The 18,942-nt window shown below is 37.9% G+C and overlaps 1 protein-coding gene across 1 annotated transcript; it reads right to left on the bottom strand.

Moving 5' to 3' along the window:
• Window positions 1–17,679: 17,679 nt before the first annotated feature.
• On the bottom strand, window positions 17,680–18,630 carry LOC118576024 (olfactory receptor 2G3-like). Its single transcript, XM_036176427.1, has one exon. It carries the CDS (start codon window positions 18,628–18,630, stop codon window positions 17,680–17,682), a length of 951 nt encoding a protein of 316 aa, XP_036032320.1.
• Between the last annotated feature and the right edge of the window lie 312 nt (window positions 18,631–18,942).

Consider the following 18,942-nt stretch of genomic DNA (forward strand, 5'->3'; position numbering starts at 1 on the left):
CCTGGAGCTCTGTCTGGTTATTGGCAGTGGGTATCTGTATCTGCTTCCATCAGTCATTGGAGAAAAGCTCTGTGATGACAGGATATTTACTGGTCTGATCTCTGAGGCAAGCCAGTTCAGTTCAGGCACCCTCTCCACTATTTCTAGTAATCCAGGCTGGGGTCATCCTTGGGGATTCCTGGCAACTTCCTTAGCACTAGGTTTCTCTCTAGCCCCATATCTCTCTCTATCATGATATCTCTTTCATTGCTTTCTCTGTCCCTCCCTGCTCCAGATCAACCATCCCACATTCCCTTATGTTCTCATCCACTATCCCCTACCCTCCATTGCCCACCCCTCATTCCCAGTTTACTCATCAAGATGTCATCTATTTCATCTTTCCAGGGTGGTTCATGCATCCCTCTTTGGGCCATCCCTGTTAGTTTCTCTGGAGTTATGGGTTGTTGTCTGTTTACCCTTTGCTTTATATCTAGTATACACTTATGAGTTAGTACATACTATGTTTGTCCTTCTGAGTCTGGGTTACCTCATTCAGGATGATATTTTCTAGTTCCATCCATTTGCCTGCAAACCTTATGATGTCAATGTTATTCTCTGCTGAGCAGTACTCCATTGTGTATATGTACCATATTTTCTTAATCCATTCCTCAGTTGAGGAAACCTAGGTTGTTTCCAGATTCTGACTATTATGGATAATGCTGCTATAAACATAGCTGAGTATGTGTCCCTGTGTTATGATTGAGCATTCCTTGGGTATATGCCCAAGAGCGGTATAGCTGGGTCTTAAGGTAGATTGATTCCCAATTTTCTGAGATACCTCCATACTGATTTCCAAAGTGGCTGTACCAATTTGCACTCCCACCAACAGAGGAGGCGTATTCCCCTTGTTCCATATCCTCTCCAACATAAGCTCTGTGCAGTGGTTTTGATCTTAGCCATTCTGACAGGTGTAAGATGGTATCTCAGATACGTTTTGATTAGCATCTTCCTGATAATTAAAGATGCTGAGAAATTCCTTAAATGTCTTTTGACCATTTGAAAGTCTTCCTTTAAGAATTCTCTGTTTAGTTCTATAGCCCATTTTTTAATTGGGTTTTTTGATGTCTATTTTCTTGAGTTCTTTATATATTTTGGAGCTCAGCCCTCTGTAGATGTGGAGTTAATGAAAATCTTTTCCCATTCTGTAGGCTGTCATTTTGTCTTATTTACTGTGTCCTTTGCCTTACAGAAGCTTCTCAGTTTCAGGAAGTCCCATTTATTAATTGTTATTAGTGTCTGTGCTACTGATGTTATATTTAGGAAGTGTTCTCATGTGCCAATTTGTTCAAGACTATTTCCTACTTTCTCTTCTACCAGGTTCAGTGTACCTGGTTTTATATTGAGGTCTTTGATCCATTTGGACTTGAGTTTTGTGCATGGTGACAGATATGGATCATTTGCAATCTTCTTTAAGTTGACGTCCAGTTATGCCAGCACCATTTGTTGAAGATGCCTTCTTTTTTCCATTGTACAGTTTTGGCTTCTTTGTCAAAAATCAGGTGTTCATAGGTGTGTGGGTTGATATCAGAGTCTTCAATTCAATTCTGTTGGTCCACATGTCAGTTTTTATGCCAATACCAAACTGTTTTTATGACTATATTACTACTCTATAGTAGAGCTTGATGTCAGGGATGGTGATGCCTCCAGAGGTGGCTTTGTTATACAGCATTCTTTTAGCTATCCTGGGTTTTTTGTTTTTCCATATGAAGTTGAGTGTTGTTCTTTCCAGGTCTGTAAAGAAATACACTGGGATATTGATGGGGATTGCATTGAATCTGTAGATTGCTTTTAGTAAGATTGCCAATTTTACTATGTTAATCCTTCCTATCCATGAGCATAGGAGATCTTTCCATTTTCTGATATTGTCTTCAATTTCTTTCTTCAGAGACTTAAAAGGAGTTTGGTAACATTCTATCTTTTTCTAGTGTTAGTATTAACTCTTCTTTAAAAATCAAGTAGAATTCTGCATTGATACCATGTGGTCCTGGGCTTTTTTTGGTTGGGAGAATTTTAATGACTGTTTCTATTTCCTTAAGGGTTATTGGTCTATTAAAGTTGTTTATCTGGTCTTGATTTAATTTTGGTATGTGGTACCTATCCAGAAAATTGTTCATTTCTTTAAGATTTTCCAGTTTTGTGGAGTACAGGTTTTTGAAGTGTAACCTGGTGATTCTTTAGATTTCCTTGTTGTCAGTTATATCTCCCTTTTCATTTCTGATTTTGTTAATTTGTATGCTCTCTCTCGTTACCTTTTGGCTAGTCTGGATAAGGGCTTGTCTATCTTGTTGATTTTCTCAAAGGGCCGACTTTTTGTTTCATTCAATTTTTGTATTGTTATTTTTGTTTCTATTTTATTGATTTTTAGCTCCCAATTTAATTATTTCCTGGTGTCTATTCCTCCTGGGTGACTTTGCTTCTTCTTTTTCTAGAGGTTTCAGGTGTGCTGTTCTGTCACTAGTGTGAGATTTTTCCAACTTCTTTATGTGGGCATTTAGTGCAATGAATTTTCCTCTTAGCACTACTTTCATAGTGTCCCACAGTTTGAGTATGTAGTACATTCATTTTCATTGAACTCTAGGAAGTCTTTAATTTCTTTTATTATTATTATTATTATTATTATTATTATTATTATTATTATTATGTGTTTTAATTTTATACATCAGCTATGGGTTCCCCTGTCCTCCCCCCTCCTGCCCCCACCCCCACCTTCCCCCAACCCCTCCCCTCCATTCCCATGTCCTCCAGGACCAAGACACCCCTGGGGATTCATTTAAACCTGGTGGATTCAGTACAGGCAGGTCCTGTCCCCTCCTTCCAGGCTGAGCATGTGTCCCTGTGTAAGCCCAAGGTTCCAAACAGCTAGCTCATGCACTAAGGACAGGTCCTGGTCCCACAGACTGGGTGCCTCCCAAACAGATCAAGCTATTCAATTGTCTCACTTATCCAGAGGGCCTGATCTAGCTGGGGGCTCCACAATTGTTGGTTCATAATTCATGTGCTTCCATTCGATTGGCTATTTGTCCCTGTGTTTTTGCAATCTTGGATTCAACAATTCACGCTCTTACAATCCCTCCTCTTTCTCGACAGTTGGACACCTGGAGCTCCACCTGGGACCTGGCTGAGGATCTCTGCACCCACTTCCATCAGTTATTGGATGAGAGTTCCAAGACGACTGTTAGGGTGTTTAGCCATCTGATCACCAGACTAGGTCAGATCAGGCTTTCTCTCGACCATTGCCAGTCTTTAATTTCTTTCTTTATTTCTTCCTTGACCCATTGGTGATTCAGTTGAGCATTATTTAGTTTCCACAAGATTGTAGGCTTTCTGTGATTTTTGTTGTTGTTGAAATCTAACTTTAAGCCATGGTGGTCTGATAGAATACAGGAGAAATTATTCCAATTGTTTTGTATCTGTTGAGATTTGCTTTGTGACCGAGTATGTGGTCAATTTTAGAGAAAGTTACATGGGGTGCTGAGAAGAAGGCATATTCTTTTTTTGTTAGGGTTGAATGTTCTGTAGATATTAAGTCCATTTGAGTAATAACATCAGTTAGGTCCCTTATTTCTCTGTTAAGTTTCAAGCTGGCAGATCTGTCTAGTGGTTAGAGTGGGGTATTGAAGTCTCCCACTATTACTGTGTGGGGTTTGATGTGTGATTTGAGCCTTAGTAATGTTTCTTTTACATATGTGCCCTTGTGTTTGGGACATAAATGTTCAGAATTAAAACTTTATCATGGTGGATCTTTCCTGTGATGAGTATGTAATGTCCTTCTTGATCTCATTGAGTGATTTAGTTTGAAGTCTGTTTTGTTGGATATTAGGATAGCTACTCCAGCTTGCTTCTTAAGTCCATTTGGTTGGAAAGACTTTTCCTAGCCTTTTACTCTGAGGTAGTGTCTGTCTTTGAAGTTGAGGTGTGTTTCTTTTATTGAGCAGAAAGATGGGTCCTGCTTTCATATCCATTCTGTTAGCGTATATCTTTTTTATAGATAAATTAAGTACATTGATATTAAGGGATATTAATGACCAGTGATTGTTCGTTCCTGTTATATTTTGGTGGTAGTGTGTATGCATATTTCTCTTCTTTGGGATTTACTGCTATGGGGTTATCTATTGCCTGTGTTGTTGTGGGTGTATCTGATTTCCTTGGGTAGGTATTTTCCTTCTAGTGCTTTCTGTAGAGCTGGATTTGTGGATAGGTATTGTTTACATCTGGTTTTGACTTGGAATGTCTTGTTCACTTCATCTATGGTGATTGAATGTTTTGCTGGGTGTATTAGTTGAGGCTGGCATCCATGGTCTCTTAGTGTCTACATGATGTCTGTCCAGGACCTTTAGGCTTTCAAAGTCTCCATTGAGAAGTCAGGTGTTATTCCTATGGGTCTGCCTTTATAAGTCACTTGGCCTTTTTTCTTTGATGCTCTTAATATTCTTTATTTATTCTGTTTGTTTAGTGGTTAATTATTATGTGGTGAGGGGACTTTTTGGGGGGTTAGTCTGTTTGGTGTTTTATAGCTTTTTGTATTGGGGTAGGGTGTTGGTCTTATAGATTGCAGGGTCTGATGGGGGGGGGTTGGTCAGGGAGCCTGGCCATGGGAGTTTTCCCTGCTAGCCATCAACTGTGGGAGAGTTGGGTGGGGGTTGCAGGGACTGGCTGTTTCCACTATATTTCTTTATCTTTGTAAGTTAATACTTTGACCTGCACTTATGGATTATTTACAGTTTACAAAAAGGTTAATATTATATTAAATGACTGAATTTGGTTACTCATCCACATTAAAGTCTGTAGAATTGATGTCACCAAGGGAAATGGATCCATTACTGAAAATTATTGATCTGGATTCTGGTACAAAGTTGACATAAAAATGACTAGGACACAGATATTACAAACTGTTTCTTAATTCTGAAATTTATCTTTAATAATTAATTGCTTCATAAACAACAAAATTAATGGCAAACTTACATAACTGTAATTATTTAAAATTTATTTAATGTAACTGTCTTTAATTCTGAAATCTCTCTCCAAGAAAGTATTGCTGCACTGTATAGTTTTGGACTTATGTATGTTATCTGTGCTCTAACTATATCCATCCATATAGTCATCAATTCAGTTTCAGTTCATTTTTTTCTAAAGTGAGCACATTATGATATATGTATTTCATTTTCAGTCTCAAATACATTTATATGAATTTAGTATCTATATTGTGTGTTTCTTATTCTCATGATATGCATTTATCCATTAATTTTATAGATTTTAATTTGTCATTTTGGAGAAATTTGTATCTGCATCTTGCTTCTCTCTATTAGCTTCAGTACTGAAACACTCATTTTATTTTTCTGTTGGTCATGCTATCTACTTTCCTTCTCACAGAGATATAAGAATTACCAAGAAAGAGGACTCAAATAAACAACGACAGAGTCCAATTTTAGCAGCATACTAGGTTTCATCATAGTGGGCTTCTTCATCCAGCCCCAAGTGGAAACAGCTTTTCTATTGACTATCTCTGTCATCTACGTTGTGGCAGTGATGGGAAACACAGAGAACATACTAGTGTTGTTCTTGAGCCCCAAACTCTACACATTCATGTACTTCTTCCTCTCTAATCTCTGCTTTTTAGACCTGTGTTTCACTATGAACATTGTCCCCCAAATGTTCTGGAATCTCAGTAGCCCAAAGAAGACAGTCAGCTATGTTGTGTAGTGAAGCTCTATATTACTCTGGAACTGGGCTCTACAGAGTGTGTCTTGTATATAGTAATGGCTTATGACTGTTTCAGTACTATCTGAGGACCCATACACTGTGATATTGTTATTCACCTAAAGCTCCACTAGATCACCTTTGCCTGGATTGGTGGTATAGGGAAGATAATGGTGCTGTGATGTAGTAGGAATCTTAAGAGGTCTTATTAATAAAATCAAACCTGAGGCCAGTTATTGGGGTGAATGCTGGAAGATCAGAGAAGCAGAACAAGCCATAGTTTCCTCACATTGCCCATTTCTCAGCTGGTCTTGTTTCCTCAGACTGCAAGCTTCTGAGTCCTCATCCAGAATGAATCTCAGCTGAACTGTGTTGCTCCAAAGCCTAAAAGCTTAACCAGCCAAATGCTTAACCAGCCAAATGCTGCTAGTTTCTGGTCTTCATGCCTCATATATCTTTCTCTTTCTGCCATCACTCCCTGGGATTAAAGACTGGATTTCTGGGATTAAAGACATGTGTCACCATACTGTGGGATGTCTTTCTGTACACTGTGAATATATGTTGTTCTCATTGGTTAATAAATAAAATGCTTTGGCCTATGGCAAGGCAGCTTAGAAGCAGGTGAGAAATCGAAGGAAAGAGACAGGAAAGAGAAAGTTGGGATGAGGGATATAGGAGCCTGCCCCCAAAAGAACAAGATGCCAGCAGACTGGTAATGCCACAGCCATGTGGCAACATATAGATTAACAGGAATAGGTTAATTTAAGATGAAAGAGCTTGCTAGCCAAAAGCTTGATCCATAGGCCATCCAGTTGGCAATTAATATAAGCCTCTGTGTAGTTATTTTATAAGCAGTTGTGGGACTGTGGGTGGGAGAGATTTGTCTGGACCTTGGGGCTGGCCCAGACCAGAGAAACTTCCAACTGCATAATGGTTCAGATTAGCTTTGTTTTCCAATGAACTCTCTCTATGCACCACAGGATGGTTGATGTTATGTATAAGGAACCTTCTCTGATCAAAATTTCCTGCAGGAAAATAACATTTCTGTGGGGGAAAAAAACTGTCTATAGCTACAATCCCCTATGTGGAGAGAACACTGCGATTTATTCTGCTCTTTTGTACCAGCTTTGTTTTGAATATGCTAGAGGTAAAATCCACAGAAGGCAAAAGGAAAGCTTTTAGTACCTATAGGTCCCACTTGATTAATGTGTTTTTGTTCTTTAGAAGCATAAGCCCTTTCTATATGCCACCCAAGAGCAAGTACATGCAAAATTCACATCAAATTCCTCACCCTTTTACATACTGTAGGGCCAACCTCATTTACCCCTCTGATCTACACCTTGAGAAACAACAATTGGGTAATAAAAATGCTGGTGACAAGAGATCCAAGTTATGGAGAATTAAGAAACACTCCTTCATAATGTGTCAGATTTGGGGAATTCTTATGTACTACATAATTACATTTTTCATTTCCATTTATGTCTTCATTTGCATTGTAGACATAACAAAAATTCCAAATAAAAGTGGATGGTGTGTTTTATTTAACAATATCCTAAAATTTGCTATTTTAAAATTCTTATTTATTTTCTGTTAATCTTACATAAACCAAAATTCCAAATAAAAGAAAGCAGTACATTTTACTTATTGACATGTAGAAAGTTAGCTTCTTAAAATTCTCCTCATTTCCTTTCTGGAAGTGTCATACACTCTTCTTTTTCTATGAAGAAATAAATGTTAGTGTGTGTTCGTTCATTATGTTTATAGATCATTGCTCTAGTAACTGAAAGAGTATACACTGAAAAGTCATAAACTTTCTTTCTTCTCACAGAAGCAAATTCTCCACTACATAGAGACCTGTCTTGGGTCATAGGAACTGCAAATGCTTCCCAGAGCTTTTAAGGTCTCATATTTGCTGCACTCCAGAAAGTGAGGGTTTTGTTTGAATGAAAGTCTGCTCGAAAACTAACACTACCTAAAAGACTGTCTTACTGGGAGATGGCAGTTTTTGAGCTTTTCGGCAGGAAATCCTGAATTAATACTCAAGTATTTTTCTGGTCATTCTTACCCATAGAGGAGGCTTTAGACAGAACACAAATAAGAATGTGTAACTCTCTTATGCAAACAGGAAGAGGCCAATTGTATGCATCACCTGTGACCCTAAAAGAGCTCCCCACTTGCATCAGCCTCTTGTATCTAAATCTAGATCATAGGAGAAATGACACACATGCAAACTTAAGCACTGATAAAAATTAATGTTTAATTTTTCAGGTTAAGAATTTAGTTTAACATCACAAAAGCAAGCAGATATTTACAAATAATAAAAATGCTTAAGTTTGTGATTTATAAAGTAATTTATTTGTCATTATTTATAGAATGCATAATATTATTTTTCTTCATATTGGATATAAAAATTGTATTTCTTTATAATTTCTTCCAACAGAGGTTAATATAGATAAATAACCCAGATAAATACAGTAAGTAGTTGAGTGGGTATTTAAAACTGTTGCATCCAAGGAGAAAATTATGATTGAGTTAAGAGACATTAACAAGAAAATTATAAGTGATAGAAGGCAATATCACTACAAGCCTGGAAGGTCTTGTTGCTATAGCATAATTCAATTCATATTAAAAAATATACCTGTACTCAAGATTCAGTTAAATTTTTATTGCTACATTAGGACAAATAAATACTTAATAAATAACCTCTTTACCAAAGTCATTCAGAATAATATCATTTAAAATACTCACTAAATCTATAATTTAATAAACATGATATTCTCATACCCAAACTAAGACTGGAATCTTAATATTTTCCAAATATTCATTGCACATTTATAAATACATTAGCTTTTGGCTAAATGTTTGTTGTTATTATAGGTTTCTTTTTATATACAGTGAAGAATGAGTCAGGGGGAATGGGCTCCAGAAGGTAAGGTTCTCACAAAATGTCACTTCTGGATAGCCCAGGCTAGTCCTTAAGATGAACTGAATTAGCTTGTCATTTAGCTTCTTTCTGCTCCTTCATGGATTTCAGGAAGATATCTTGGGTCTCAAAGACCTTATTGTGTTCAATACACATTAATTGTCCCAGCAAGGATCTTAACTTTAAGGTTCTTATTTACATGACCAACAGCATGCTGAGTAACATGAAATTCATCTGTTTTTTGTAAGCTGGCATCTGGGTGACATTTCCTTTTGACCAGCACTTGTCCCTTGATGTCTGCACTATCATCCTTGGAGTAGATTTGCAAATAGGCAGTGAAATGAATAGCTGCAGTTTTTGTTCTTTTATTGACAATAGTTTTTTTTTTCATATAATATATTCTGATTATGGTTTCCCCTTCCCCCAACCCTTCCCAATTCCTCCCCACCTCCCCTTCAATCCAGATCCACCCCATTCTGTCTCTCATTAGAAAACAAACAGCTGCATATTTTAAAAAAGATCTAGAGAACATATTTCAGTGTCTTCTCTATTTTCGTATTCAGAACTGGTGAATTGCAGGGAGGAGGCAGTTTACAGAAATAACAAAAAATAACAAAGGAACTCACGTCAAGTGCAGTGTTACATAAAAGGAAGAAGACTTATTGCAAACATTCACATCAAGAAACAGATGCTGTGGGATAATGCCCTTGTACATTGGTTTAATAAAACACTGATTGGCTGGTAGCCAGGCATTAAGTATAAGCAGGGCCAGCAGACAAGAAGAAAGCTGGGAAGAGGAAGGCTGAGTCAGGAGACACCAGCCCACCATCCAGGGAACAACATGTAATGGCACACAGGTAAAACCATAGAACATGTGGTCACATATAGATTAACAGAAATGGGCTGAGTTTAAGTGTAAGAGCTAGTCAGTGGTAGGCCTGAGCTAATGGCCAAGCCATTTTTATTAATACAAGCCTTTGTGTGTTTACTTGGGTCTGAGCAGCTGCAGACAAAGCAGGACATAGGAAGACTTTCAGCTACAAACAGAGCTGTTAGCAAATGAGAAAGCTTCCCTTTTTTCACTTTTTATATAATTACATTTTTCCCTTCCTTTCCACCCTCCAAGACTTCCTGTGTATTGTCCTTTCTCTCTTTCAAATTTATGGCCTTTCTTTACATTAATTACAATTGTATGCTGCTAGAAATCTTTCAAACCCCAAGTATGCTTTTTAATTATTTAAAGATACTATTGTACTGTTTTTGTAGTATTTCAGTTTTTAAAGAAATTTATTCAAATGTACAGGAAACTCAGACTTAGTTTACATATACTACAAGGGATAATCCAAATGTACAAGAGTGTCAAAAAAGAAAAAAAAACACAGAAAGTATAAAGCTATGAGATTAATGGGAAAGAAACAAAGAAAAAATTTGAATTCCACAGGAAAAGAAAAAACATTTAAAGGGGTAGACATTTTAACTAAATAAATAGCAAAAATTGTTGAAACCAGGAAAAATATGAACAACTAGATATATAGATATATATAGTTAAACATCTCCAAATGAATTCAAGCTGACCACCACTATAAATATTACTACAAATAAATGAAGTTTTAAATACCCTGGTATGTTATAGCTAAACTGTCCAAATCAAATGCAAGGATCAGTCTACACCTGCAATAAGAAGGAATCAAGTAAAAAATTTAAAAAGTAATTTGATTGTATGCAGAAGCAGACTTCTCTACAGGAGCCCTATAAGTCAGGAAAGAATTAGAGGATATATTGAGAATGATGATGGAAAAGAAAAATCTAACAACCAACAGCTGTAAATTGCTATTCATGCTACTCTAGGAGAAAAGTCACCAGAAGTCTTTCTGTAGTGGTTAGAAAGAGAAGAAAATAGGGAGTTGCACTATTAGGAGGTGTGGCTTTGTTGAAGTAGGTGTGACCTTATAGAAGTGTCACTGTAGGGGTGGGCTTTGAGTTCTTCTGTGTTCAAGCTAAACCCAGTGAGACAGTTCACTTCCTGCTGCCTGAAGGTCAAGATGTAGAACTCTTAGCTCTTTCTCCAGCACCATGTTAGCCTGCACGCCACTGTCATACCACGATGTTAATGGACTAAACCTCTGAAAATGTAAGCCACCCCAATTACATAACCTGGATGGCAGAAACTGGTAAAAATGTAATTGAAATATCTCTGAGTTTAAGGCCAGCCTAGTCTAGAGAGCAAGCTTCAGAATAGCCAAGCTTAGGCAGTGAAGGAAACCACAAGAAACAGAAAGCTGATGAAGACATAACTGAACAAAGGCCATGTTCCAGCCCCAACAAGCAGCAGAAATTGGCAACTTCAGTCACATGGTTCTGGCTTTAGAGTCAAGAAGCATCTAAGGAAAGCCACTGAGGACAGGCATGTGTCAGGGCTTTCTTTGAGTGGAGACCTAGAGAGAGGCCATTGCACAAAGCTGTGAAAGTAAAGCTTTGATAGTCTTGGAGACCCCCACCCCAAGATGTTGGAGATGCCAGAGCTATGGGATACCTGCTAAGGAGTGCTCCTAACAGGGAGTAGAACCAGCTCAAGCAAGAGAGAAGTGTGTCACAGTCAGGAAAGCTGAAAGATGTTGAAGATTTGAAGAATGTTGTGATATCAGAAATGGAGATGCAGAGTTTGGAGTTTGCCCAGCTAGTTTTTGATCTTGCTTTGGTCCAGTATTTCCTCAGTGCAATTTTGGAGGAAAATGTTTGGCCAATAGGAGAAAAATTGAAGCAGGAAAATAGGGGGTGTATTGTATCCAAACACACTATCTATGTATATAAATATTAAATAAAATATTTTAAAAGTTCCAGGGTCGTGGATGCAGAGATCCTCGGCCAGACCCCAGGTGGAGCTCCAGGAGTCCAATTGTTGAGAAAGAGGAGGGACTGTAAGAGTGTGAATTGTTGAGACCAAGATTGGAAAAGCATAGGGACAAAGGGCCAAACTAATGGAAACACATGAATTATGAACCAAAAGCTGTGGAGCTCCCAACAGGATCAGGCCCTCTGGATAAGTGAGACAATTGAATAGCTTGAACTGTTTGGGAGTCACCCAGCCAGTGGGACCCAGACCTATCTTTAGTGCATGAGCTGGCTATTTGAAACCTTGGGCTTACACAGGGACACTTTGCTCAGCCTGGAAGGAGGAGACTGGACCTGCCTGTACTGAATCCACCAGGTTGAATTGAATCCCCAGGGGAGTCTTGGCCCTGGAGGAGATAGGAATGGAGGGGAGGGGCTGGGGGAAGTTAGGGGTGGGGGCGGGAGGAGGAAGGACAGGGGAACCCATGGCTGATGTGTAAAATTAAAACACAAATATAATAAATAAAAAAGGAAAAAACTAAAGGCAAATCTGAATATGGTAAAAAAAAAAAAAAAAGATTCAGGGCCACAAATTAGGTTGAACTGGATTCTATCAAAAGCTAAAGTCATATTGCTTCATTTTTTACAATTATAGTTTTAAAAGAAAATTCCAGATATTTTAGAAAAGTGGCAAAGAAGTACAGTAGAAGGAAGGAACATGGCCTTTAGCATTTTACTATAAAATTAGCCTATTAGACAGAGGGAGGTCAAGGTTTATGCATTAGAGGAATATAAAAGTTCTTCCCACTGCATGTTAGTGATAGCAGGCCTAGCCATCTCCTTGACCCTTGAAAGTTCTCAGGAAAATTTTTTACCATTGTTTAAATGAACTACAACTCTATGGAGCATAATAGTAATCTGTGGTATTAATTTCAGTTTTCCCCATTGGCACATGAAGATATGTGAAAACTTGGATAGTCTAATCTATCTTTTAGGTCCTTTCTGCCAGGTAGTTTTTCTCCAGATACCTTATCATAATTTCAAAAGCTGGACTTGTAAAAGTACATATTTTGTTTTTACATAGGAAAGGCTAGTGTACAAGCAGGCAAAATCAGAATAATGGGCAGGCCTTAACATAGCTTTTGCTCAGAATAAAGGTATTCTATTATGCCCATAAATTTAAAACAGACTTAGGTATACATATTAGTTTTCCAGGAGAGTAATTTTGAAAATAAAAGGAACAGGAACACAGATAAAACTAAGAGCAACAGAAGACAGAGAAAATCCTATGACTGGTCATGTCCTGAGCTGTTTATAACTGTGGCAATGAGAACATTTTCTGTAGAGATTAAAATGCAGTATTTGCCACATAAGACTTTTCTTGCTTTTTACCCCACTTACACCCTACTTTTTATTACTCTTTAAGCTATTCCCATATAAATCTTTTTGTAGATAATTTGTAGTGTCCATCAACTAATGTTACTACTTATATGATAAAACATAATCTCATAGAGAATAACACTGTTGACAGTAAAAAGAAAGGTACATTATCCCAGCTTAGCATGTCAACAGGAGCTATCACCTGCCTGCTAGCCACACTGGCACAACAGTTGCACAAATATTATGAGAGTAATCAACCACTTTTTTTAATTAAGAAAAAATTTAATTTGTTTTACATACTAAAAATTCCTTCTTCCTTGCTCCTGCTCCTCCAGTCCCCCCTCCCACCCAACCTCCCATTCCTTCCTACAAGAAGGTAAGGCCTCCCATGGGAAGGTACATTTAGTAGAGGCAGGTCCAAGCCCCTTCCCCTGCCTCAAGGCTGTGTGAAGTGTCCTATCATAGAAGTGGCCTCCAAAAGACCTGCTCATGCACCAGGGATGGATTCTGATCCGACTCCCAGAGGGCCCCTTAAGCAGATCATGCTACACATCTGTCTTGTTAAATTTGTTAAATTGGATTATGGAACCCACATCTGACAGTGCTAAAGGAACATAGCAATAAAATTACTCCTAATGACAAAATAGGAAGAAAAGAAGGAAGGAAGGTAGGAAGGAAGGAAGGAAGGAAAGAAGGAAGAAAGAAAGAAAGAAAGAAAGAAAGAAAGAAAGAAAGAAAGAAAGAAACGAAAGAAAATCCCACCCACCAAATCTGCCCTTCTGAAGTCATGAAGAGCTAGCTACTTCCTCAGACAGACAAGCTGGGGTAGTTCATCACCACCAAACCAATCAGAGAGTTCTTAGAAGCAGAAGGAAAAAGACACCAATGAGCAATACTAAAACTGTAATACTTTTATTGCTAATATACATTCAAATTCAGAATATGCTAAATATTTAATGATGATATGCAAATTTATCAACATTAAATATAAAATTATTAAAAGTTATAGAATAATTTTAATATATAGGTAATATAAAGAGATAAATTATAATAAGAAAATCTAAAATATGGCAGCTATATGATTTAAAATATACTTTTTGTTTATTGTAATCAAATTAACTTAGCTTAAAGTCATCTGTTATAATTAGATAGCAGGTTACTTGAACAATTACCAAAATGACTTTAGTGTCAGTAATTACTTAGAATGCAAGGAAGTGTGAAGTGTCCAGATAAAATTATTTGGTATAATATACAGATTAGGTAGATAACTAAAAAAGAACAGGATCCATCTGTAAACTGCAAGAACTCACTTGATTTGTGGGGACATTTAGACATTAAAAATGAAGGATTGGAAGAAAATATTTCTTAAAAGTGGAAACCAGAACATAGCAGCAATAGCTATACTTAAATCAGATAAAACAGACTAAGTTTTTGAAACTGTAAAAAAGAGAGAATCATTACTTAATGTTAACAGCAATTCAATAAGAAAATTGGAAACATAACGTACCTTGCCTGAGAGCATCTCAATATATAAGTATGAATAGACTCAAATGGAAAGACAGACTGCAACACAGAGATAAAGTAGTGGTGGGGGGACTTATAATCCACCACATTATAAAATTTACAAAAGAAAAGAAAAAGAAAATACTGGACTTAAATCATGTTGAATACAGTGATTCTAGTGTCTAGCAAACATTCCCTCCCTCAGCTTGAGAACACACATGGACCTCAACTGTCCATAAATGCCACCCTGGTTTGCTTTCTGTTGCTCTGACAGAACACTGAAGAAAAACAGCTTTTAGGTAAAGGGTTTTATTTCATCTTACACTTCCAATTAACAGTCAATCATCAAAGGAAGCGATAGCAGGAGCTCAGAGTAGGAACCTAGAGACAGGAACTGAAACACAAACCATGGAAGCATGTTGCTTGTTTGCCTCCTTCTAGGCTCGTGTTCAGCTATCTGTCTTATAAAACACAGGTGCTCATCTTACTAGGAATGGCACCATCTATATGCTCTTGGCCCTCTTCCATAAATTAAATTCAAGAAAATTCTCCACAAATGTGCCTATCAGCCAATATAATGGAGGCAATTTCTCTACTGAGGTTCCTTCTTCCCAGGTGTCTCTTGCTGTGGAATATCATTCTGTATGCTGTTAATATGTGTTGCTCTGACTGGATGATAAAAATCACTGATTGGCCAATAGCCAGGCAGGAAGTATAAGCAGGGTAAGTGGAAGAGGAGAATTCTGGGAACAGGAAGGCTGAGTTGGGAGTCACAAGCCAGACAAAGAGGAAGCAAGATGTGAAGGCAGAACTGAGAAAAGGTACCAAGCCATGTGATTAAACATAGACAAGAATTATGGGTTAACTTAAGTGTAAGAGCTAGTCAGTAATAAGTCTGAGCTAATGGTCGATAGATTATAATTAATATAAGCCTCTGTGTGTTTACTTGGGGAAAAAGAGTGGAAAAGATTTTGGCACCCAATGTGGGGCTCAAACCCATGACCCTGGCATTAAGAGTCCCATGCTCTATCAATTGAGCTATCTGGACAGTTATAATTAATATAAGCCTCTGTGTGTTTACTTGGGGGACTCAGGTGGGAGAGATTTTTCCCAACCACTGGCCAGCTGGGACACAGGAAAACTTCCATCTACAGTCTCTAGTTTGTTTGAAATTGGCTAACCAGCACAAACATTCTCTAGGATAAATACAATTTAAAACAATTTAGAAACTATGTCTTAACTAATAAAAATAATGTTAAAATTATTAAGTATCTTCTCTGATCACTATATAGCAACACTAGGAATCAATAATAGGAAAATCCTTGTAATAGTCATAAACATGGAAGTTAAACAGCATATTCTTCCAACCACCCATTAGCCAATGGAAAAATTACAATGAGAATTTTAACAAAAGGAATGAGAGGAATCAGTGTGTGTTCACACATGTGCAAAGTGGTCTAAAACAAATTTAATAAAAGTTGTTTGTACCCCAAACAACAACAAAGAGGAAGCACACCATAGCAAAACCTTAGGGACACATCAAAGACAGGTCTAAGAAGGAAGCTGCCAACACCAAAGACCATCAAGGGGACACATCAAAGATAGGTCTAAGAAGGAAGCTGCCAACACCAAAGACCATCAAGGGGACGCATCAAATATAGGTCTAAGAATGAAGCTGCCAACACCAGAGACCATCAAGGGGTGTAGAAAGTGCCTCAGATGCTCAGAGTACACACAGTTCCTGCAGAGGACCTGAGTTTTAGTCACATTATTCTCAGTGCCCAACTGGAAAATTCCAGCTCTAGGGAATTCAATACCTCTTTGGCTTCCTTAAGCACCTGTATGCATGTGCACATAGACACATATATGCATTAATAACGTATGATAATATTTTAAATGGGTTTATCAAAAACTCGAGAAACAATCACAAGTGAAGCCTCTACAAATGTCAAGTATTCATGGCTGAGCCCTCAATTTTGGGCTGCTGATCATGCTTTCTGAATACTGAATACTTCATACTGTCTCAATCCTACATCTTTGTAGTAATTTTAAATCAGAAATGAAAGTGTTGTGATTTTGTTTAAAAAGTGTTTATCTATTGAGATCTTGGTACAATATCTTCCCTTTGATTTTAGTTAATAATGTCTGTGTATCAACATCAGGCATCTTGGATTCAGATAGAAGCACTGAATAGTGGGTAAACTCTATTGCAGATGTGAGTGAAAATACCAGCATGTTAGCAATTTAACTTTATACAAAACAGTTTTTATGAAAAATTTTTTCAGTTTTAATAATCAAGCATACTTTTTAGTGTTATTATTTAATTTGATATTTAAACATTAATTAGACAAAATTAAAGATAATTGGGGTAACTTTTAAATTTAGATTTATATGGCTTTAAGAAACACATTTTCTCCTTAGTTTGCCCAATTTATAGTTTTAGAAGGTTTTTGTCTCTGCTTTGCCTAGCTATAGGAATCCAAAGGAACATACATTTCACATCATTTAAACATTTAAATAAATTTACAAATTAACTAAAGAAGACTGAAATTGAGAACAAGTGAATTCATAATAATTTTATAGTTCTTCAAATTACCTGTCTTGTTTTGCCTAGAAGGGACCAGAAATCTAAGATCACATGATTTTTAAAAAATCACCTAAATAATGCAAATATAGAAATCAAATCTTAGAAATAACCACCCAATGGACATAATTTGATATGAACAATTGAATTTTTAGTGAAAATCCCATTTAGCAAAAACATAGCATGTAAAATACAACAAAACTCCACTAGCAGACCACCAGAGCAGAGCAGAGCAGTGAGAGGGAAAAAACCCCAGGTGTCTGGCTTAGACTAGGGCATTATCAGGAGACCTTATTCCAAGGATACAGGAACCATATATCATTGGGTTCACATGAACACACAACTAAAGAATTCCCCCAAAGATGTCTAGCTAGCTGTAAACACACATTATACAAAAGAGATCAACCAATAGACATACTTACTCTAATAAGATAGAACCAGAATTCTTAATAAAAGAATGACTATAACAAAAATAAAATTGATTGGAGGATCTTGACAAAGCAGATGTTGTTTTCAGTTTATTAGATAATCTGATTATCAGGAAGAAAGCAGATATCTGTCTAGATGGGACATCTCTGAGTTCAATAACTAGGGAAGTGTTTTTATTGCTGGTAGCTCTCCAGAGAGGCCTGAGTTTGGTTTTGGATCGTCTGTGTCAGGGTGACCCTGGGTAATGCATCTGGATCAGCATCTTCATCTTAGTGGGAACAGATTTATATCTCTACTTCCCAAGAATTTTCTCTCTGGTGTTATCTTTTCTCACCAGCCTTTTCAAAGCCCCCTTCACATCTTTGTTTCTTAAAGTGTAAATGAGGGGGTTTAGAGTAGGAATAACCACAGTGTACAAAAGGGTGATGAACTTCCCTTGACTATGTGCATAGGAGCTATTGGGCTGGATGTAGACAGCGGTGCTTGTGCCATAAAATAGCACTACTACTAGCAGGTGGGATCCACAGGTTCCAAGAGCTTTACCCCAGGTTAGAGCTGACCTTAACCTCATCAGTGCTTGGGCAATGTACCCATATGATACCAAGATGAGTGTCAGGGGAAGGAGGAGCAGCACCAAGGAAGCCATGAAAAGCTGCACTTCGTTGGCATGAATGTCTACACAGGCTAACTTGATCATGGCAGGAACTTCACAGATGAAGTGATAAATCCTGTGGTTCCCACAGCGAGGCAGGCGGAGGGTGATGGTGCCCTGAATCAGTGTGTTGCCCACTCCACTCAGCCATGCGATTCCTGCAAGAAACTGGCAGAGCCGCGGGTGCATAACTGTGGCATAATGCAGTGGCCGGCAAACAGCAGCATAGCGATCAAAGGCCATAACTGCAAGGAGGACACATTCAGTGGAGCCCAGAGCCAGGGACACATAAAGCTGAATAGCACAGCCTGTGGCAGTAATTGTCTTGGCTGGACCATGGAGGTTCCACAGCAGTTGAGGAACAATGCTGGTGGAAAAGCAGATATCAACAAAAGAGAGGTTTGTAAGGAAGTAGTACATGGGTGTTTGGAGCGCGGAATCCAAACAGGAGACAAGGATGATTGCTGTGTTGCCTACCAGCGTCAGGAGGTAGGAGATTAGCACCACCACAAAGAGGATCTTTTCAAGTTGTGGCTGATCAGAGAAGCCCACCAGGATGAAATTGCCACCTGAGCTGTTGTTGATTGTCATCACTCTGGAGGGTGACAAGTGCAGAAATGCATGTTAGATAAAAAGGAAATTGAAAGGGATCAGAAATCTGCATCAGAGACATGGACCCTAAAGGTGGAAGATGGGATATGTTCTGTATAAGAGACAGGCAGGAAGGAGATGGAGGAGAGAGAGAGAGAGAGTCAGAGAGACAGAGGGAGAGGGAGAGAGAGAGAGAGAGAGAGAGAGAGAGAGAGAGAGAGAGATCATAGAATATAGAGAGCATTGAGAACTGTTAAAGGCACAGAGCTACACAAAGAACTACAAACTAGGGAATGAGAGTGGGAGAAATTG

This window comes from Onychomys torridus, unplaced genomic scaffold, assembly GCF_903995425.1.
Source record: "Onychomys torridus unplaced genomic scaffold, mOncTor1.1, whole genome shotgun sequence".
Lineage (NCBI taxonomy): Eukaryota > Metazoa > Chordata > Mammalia > Rodentia > Cricetidae > Onychomys > Onychomys torridus.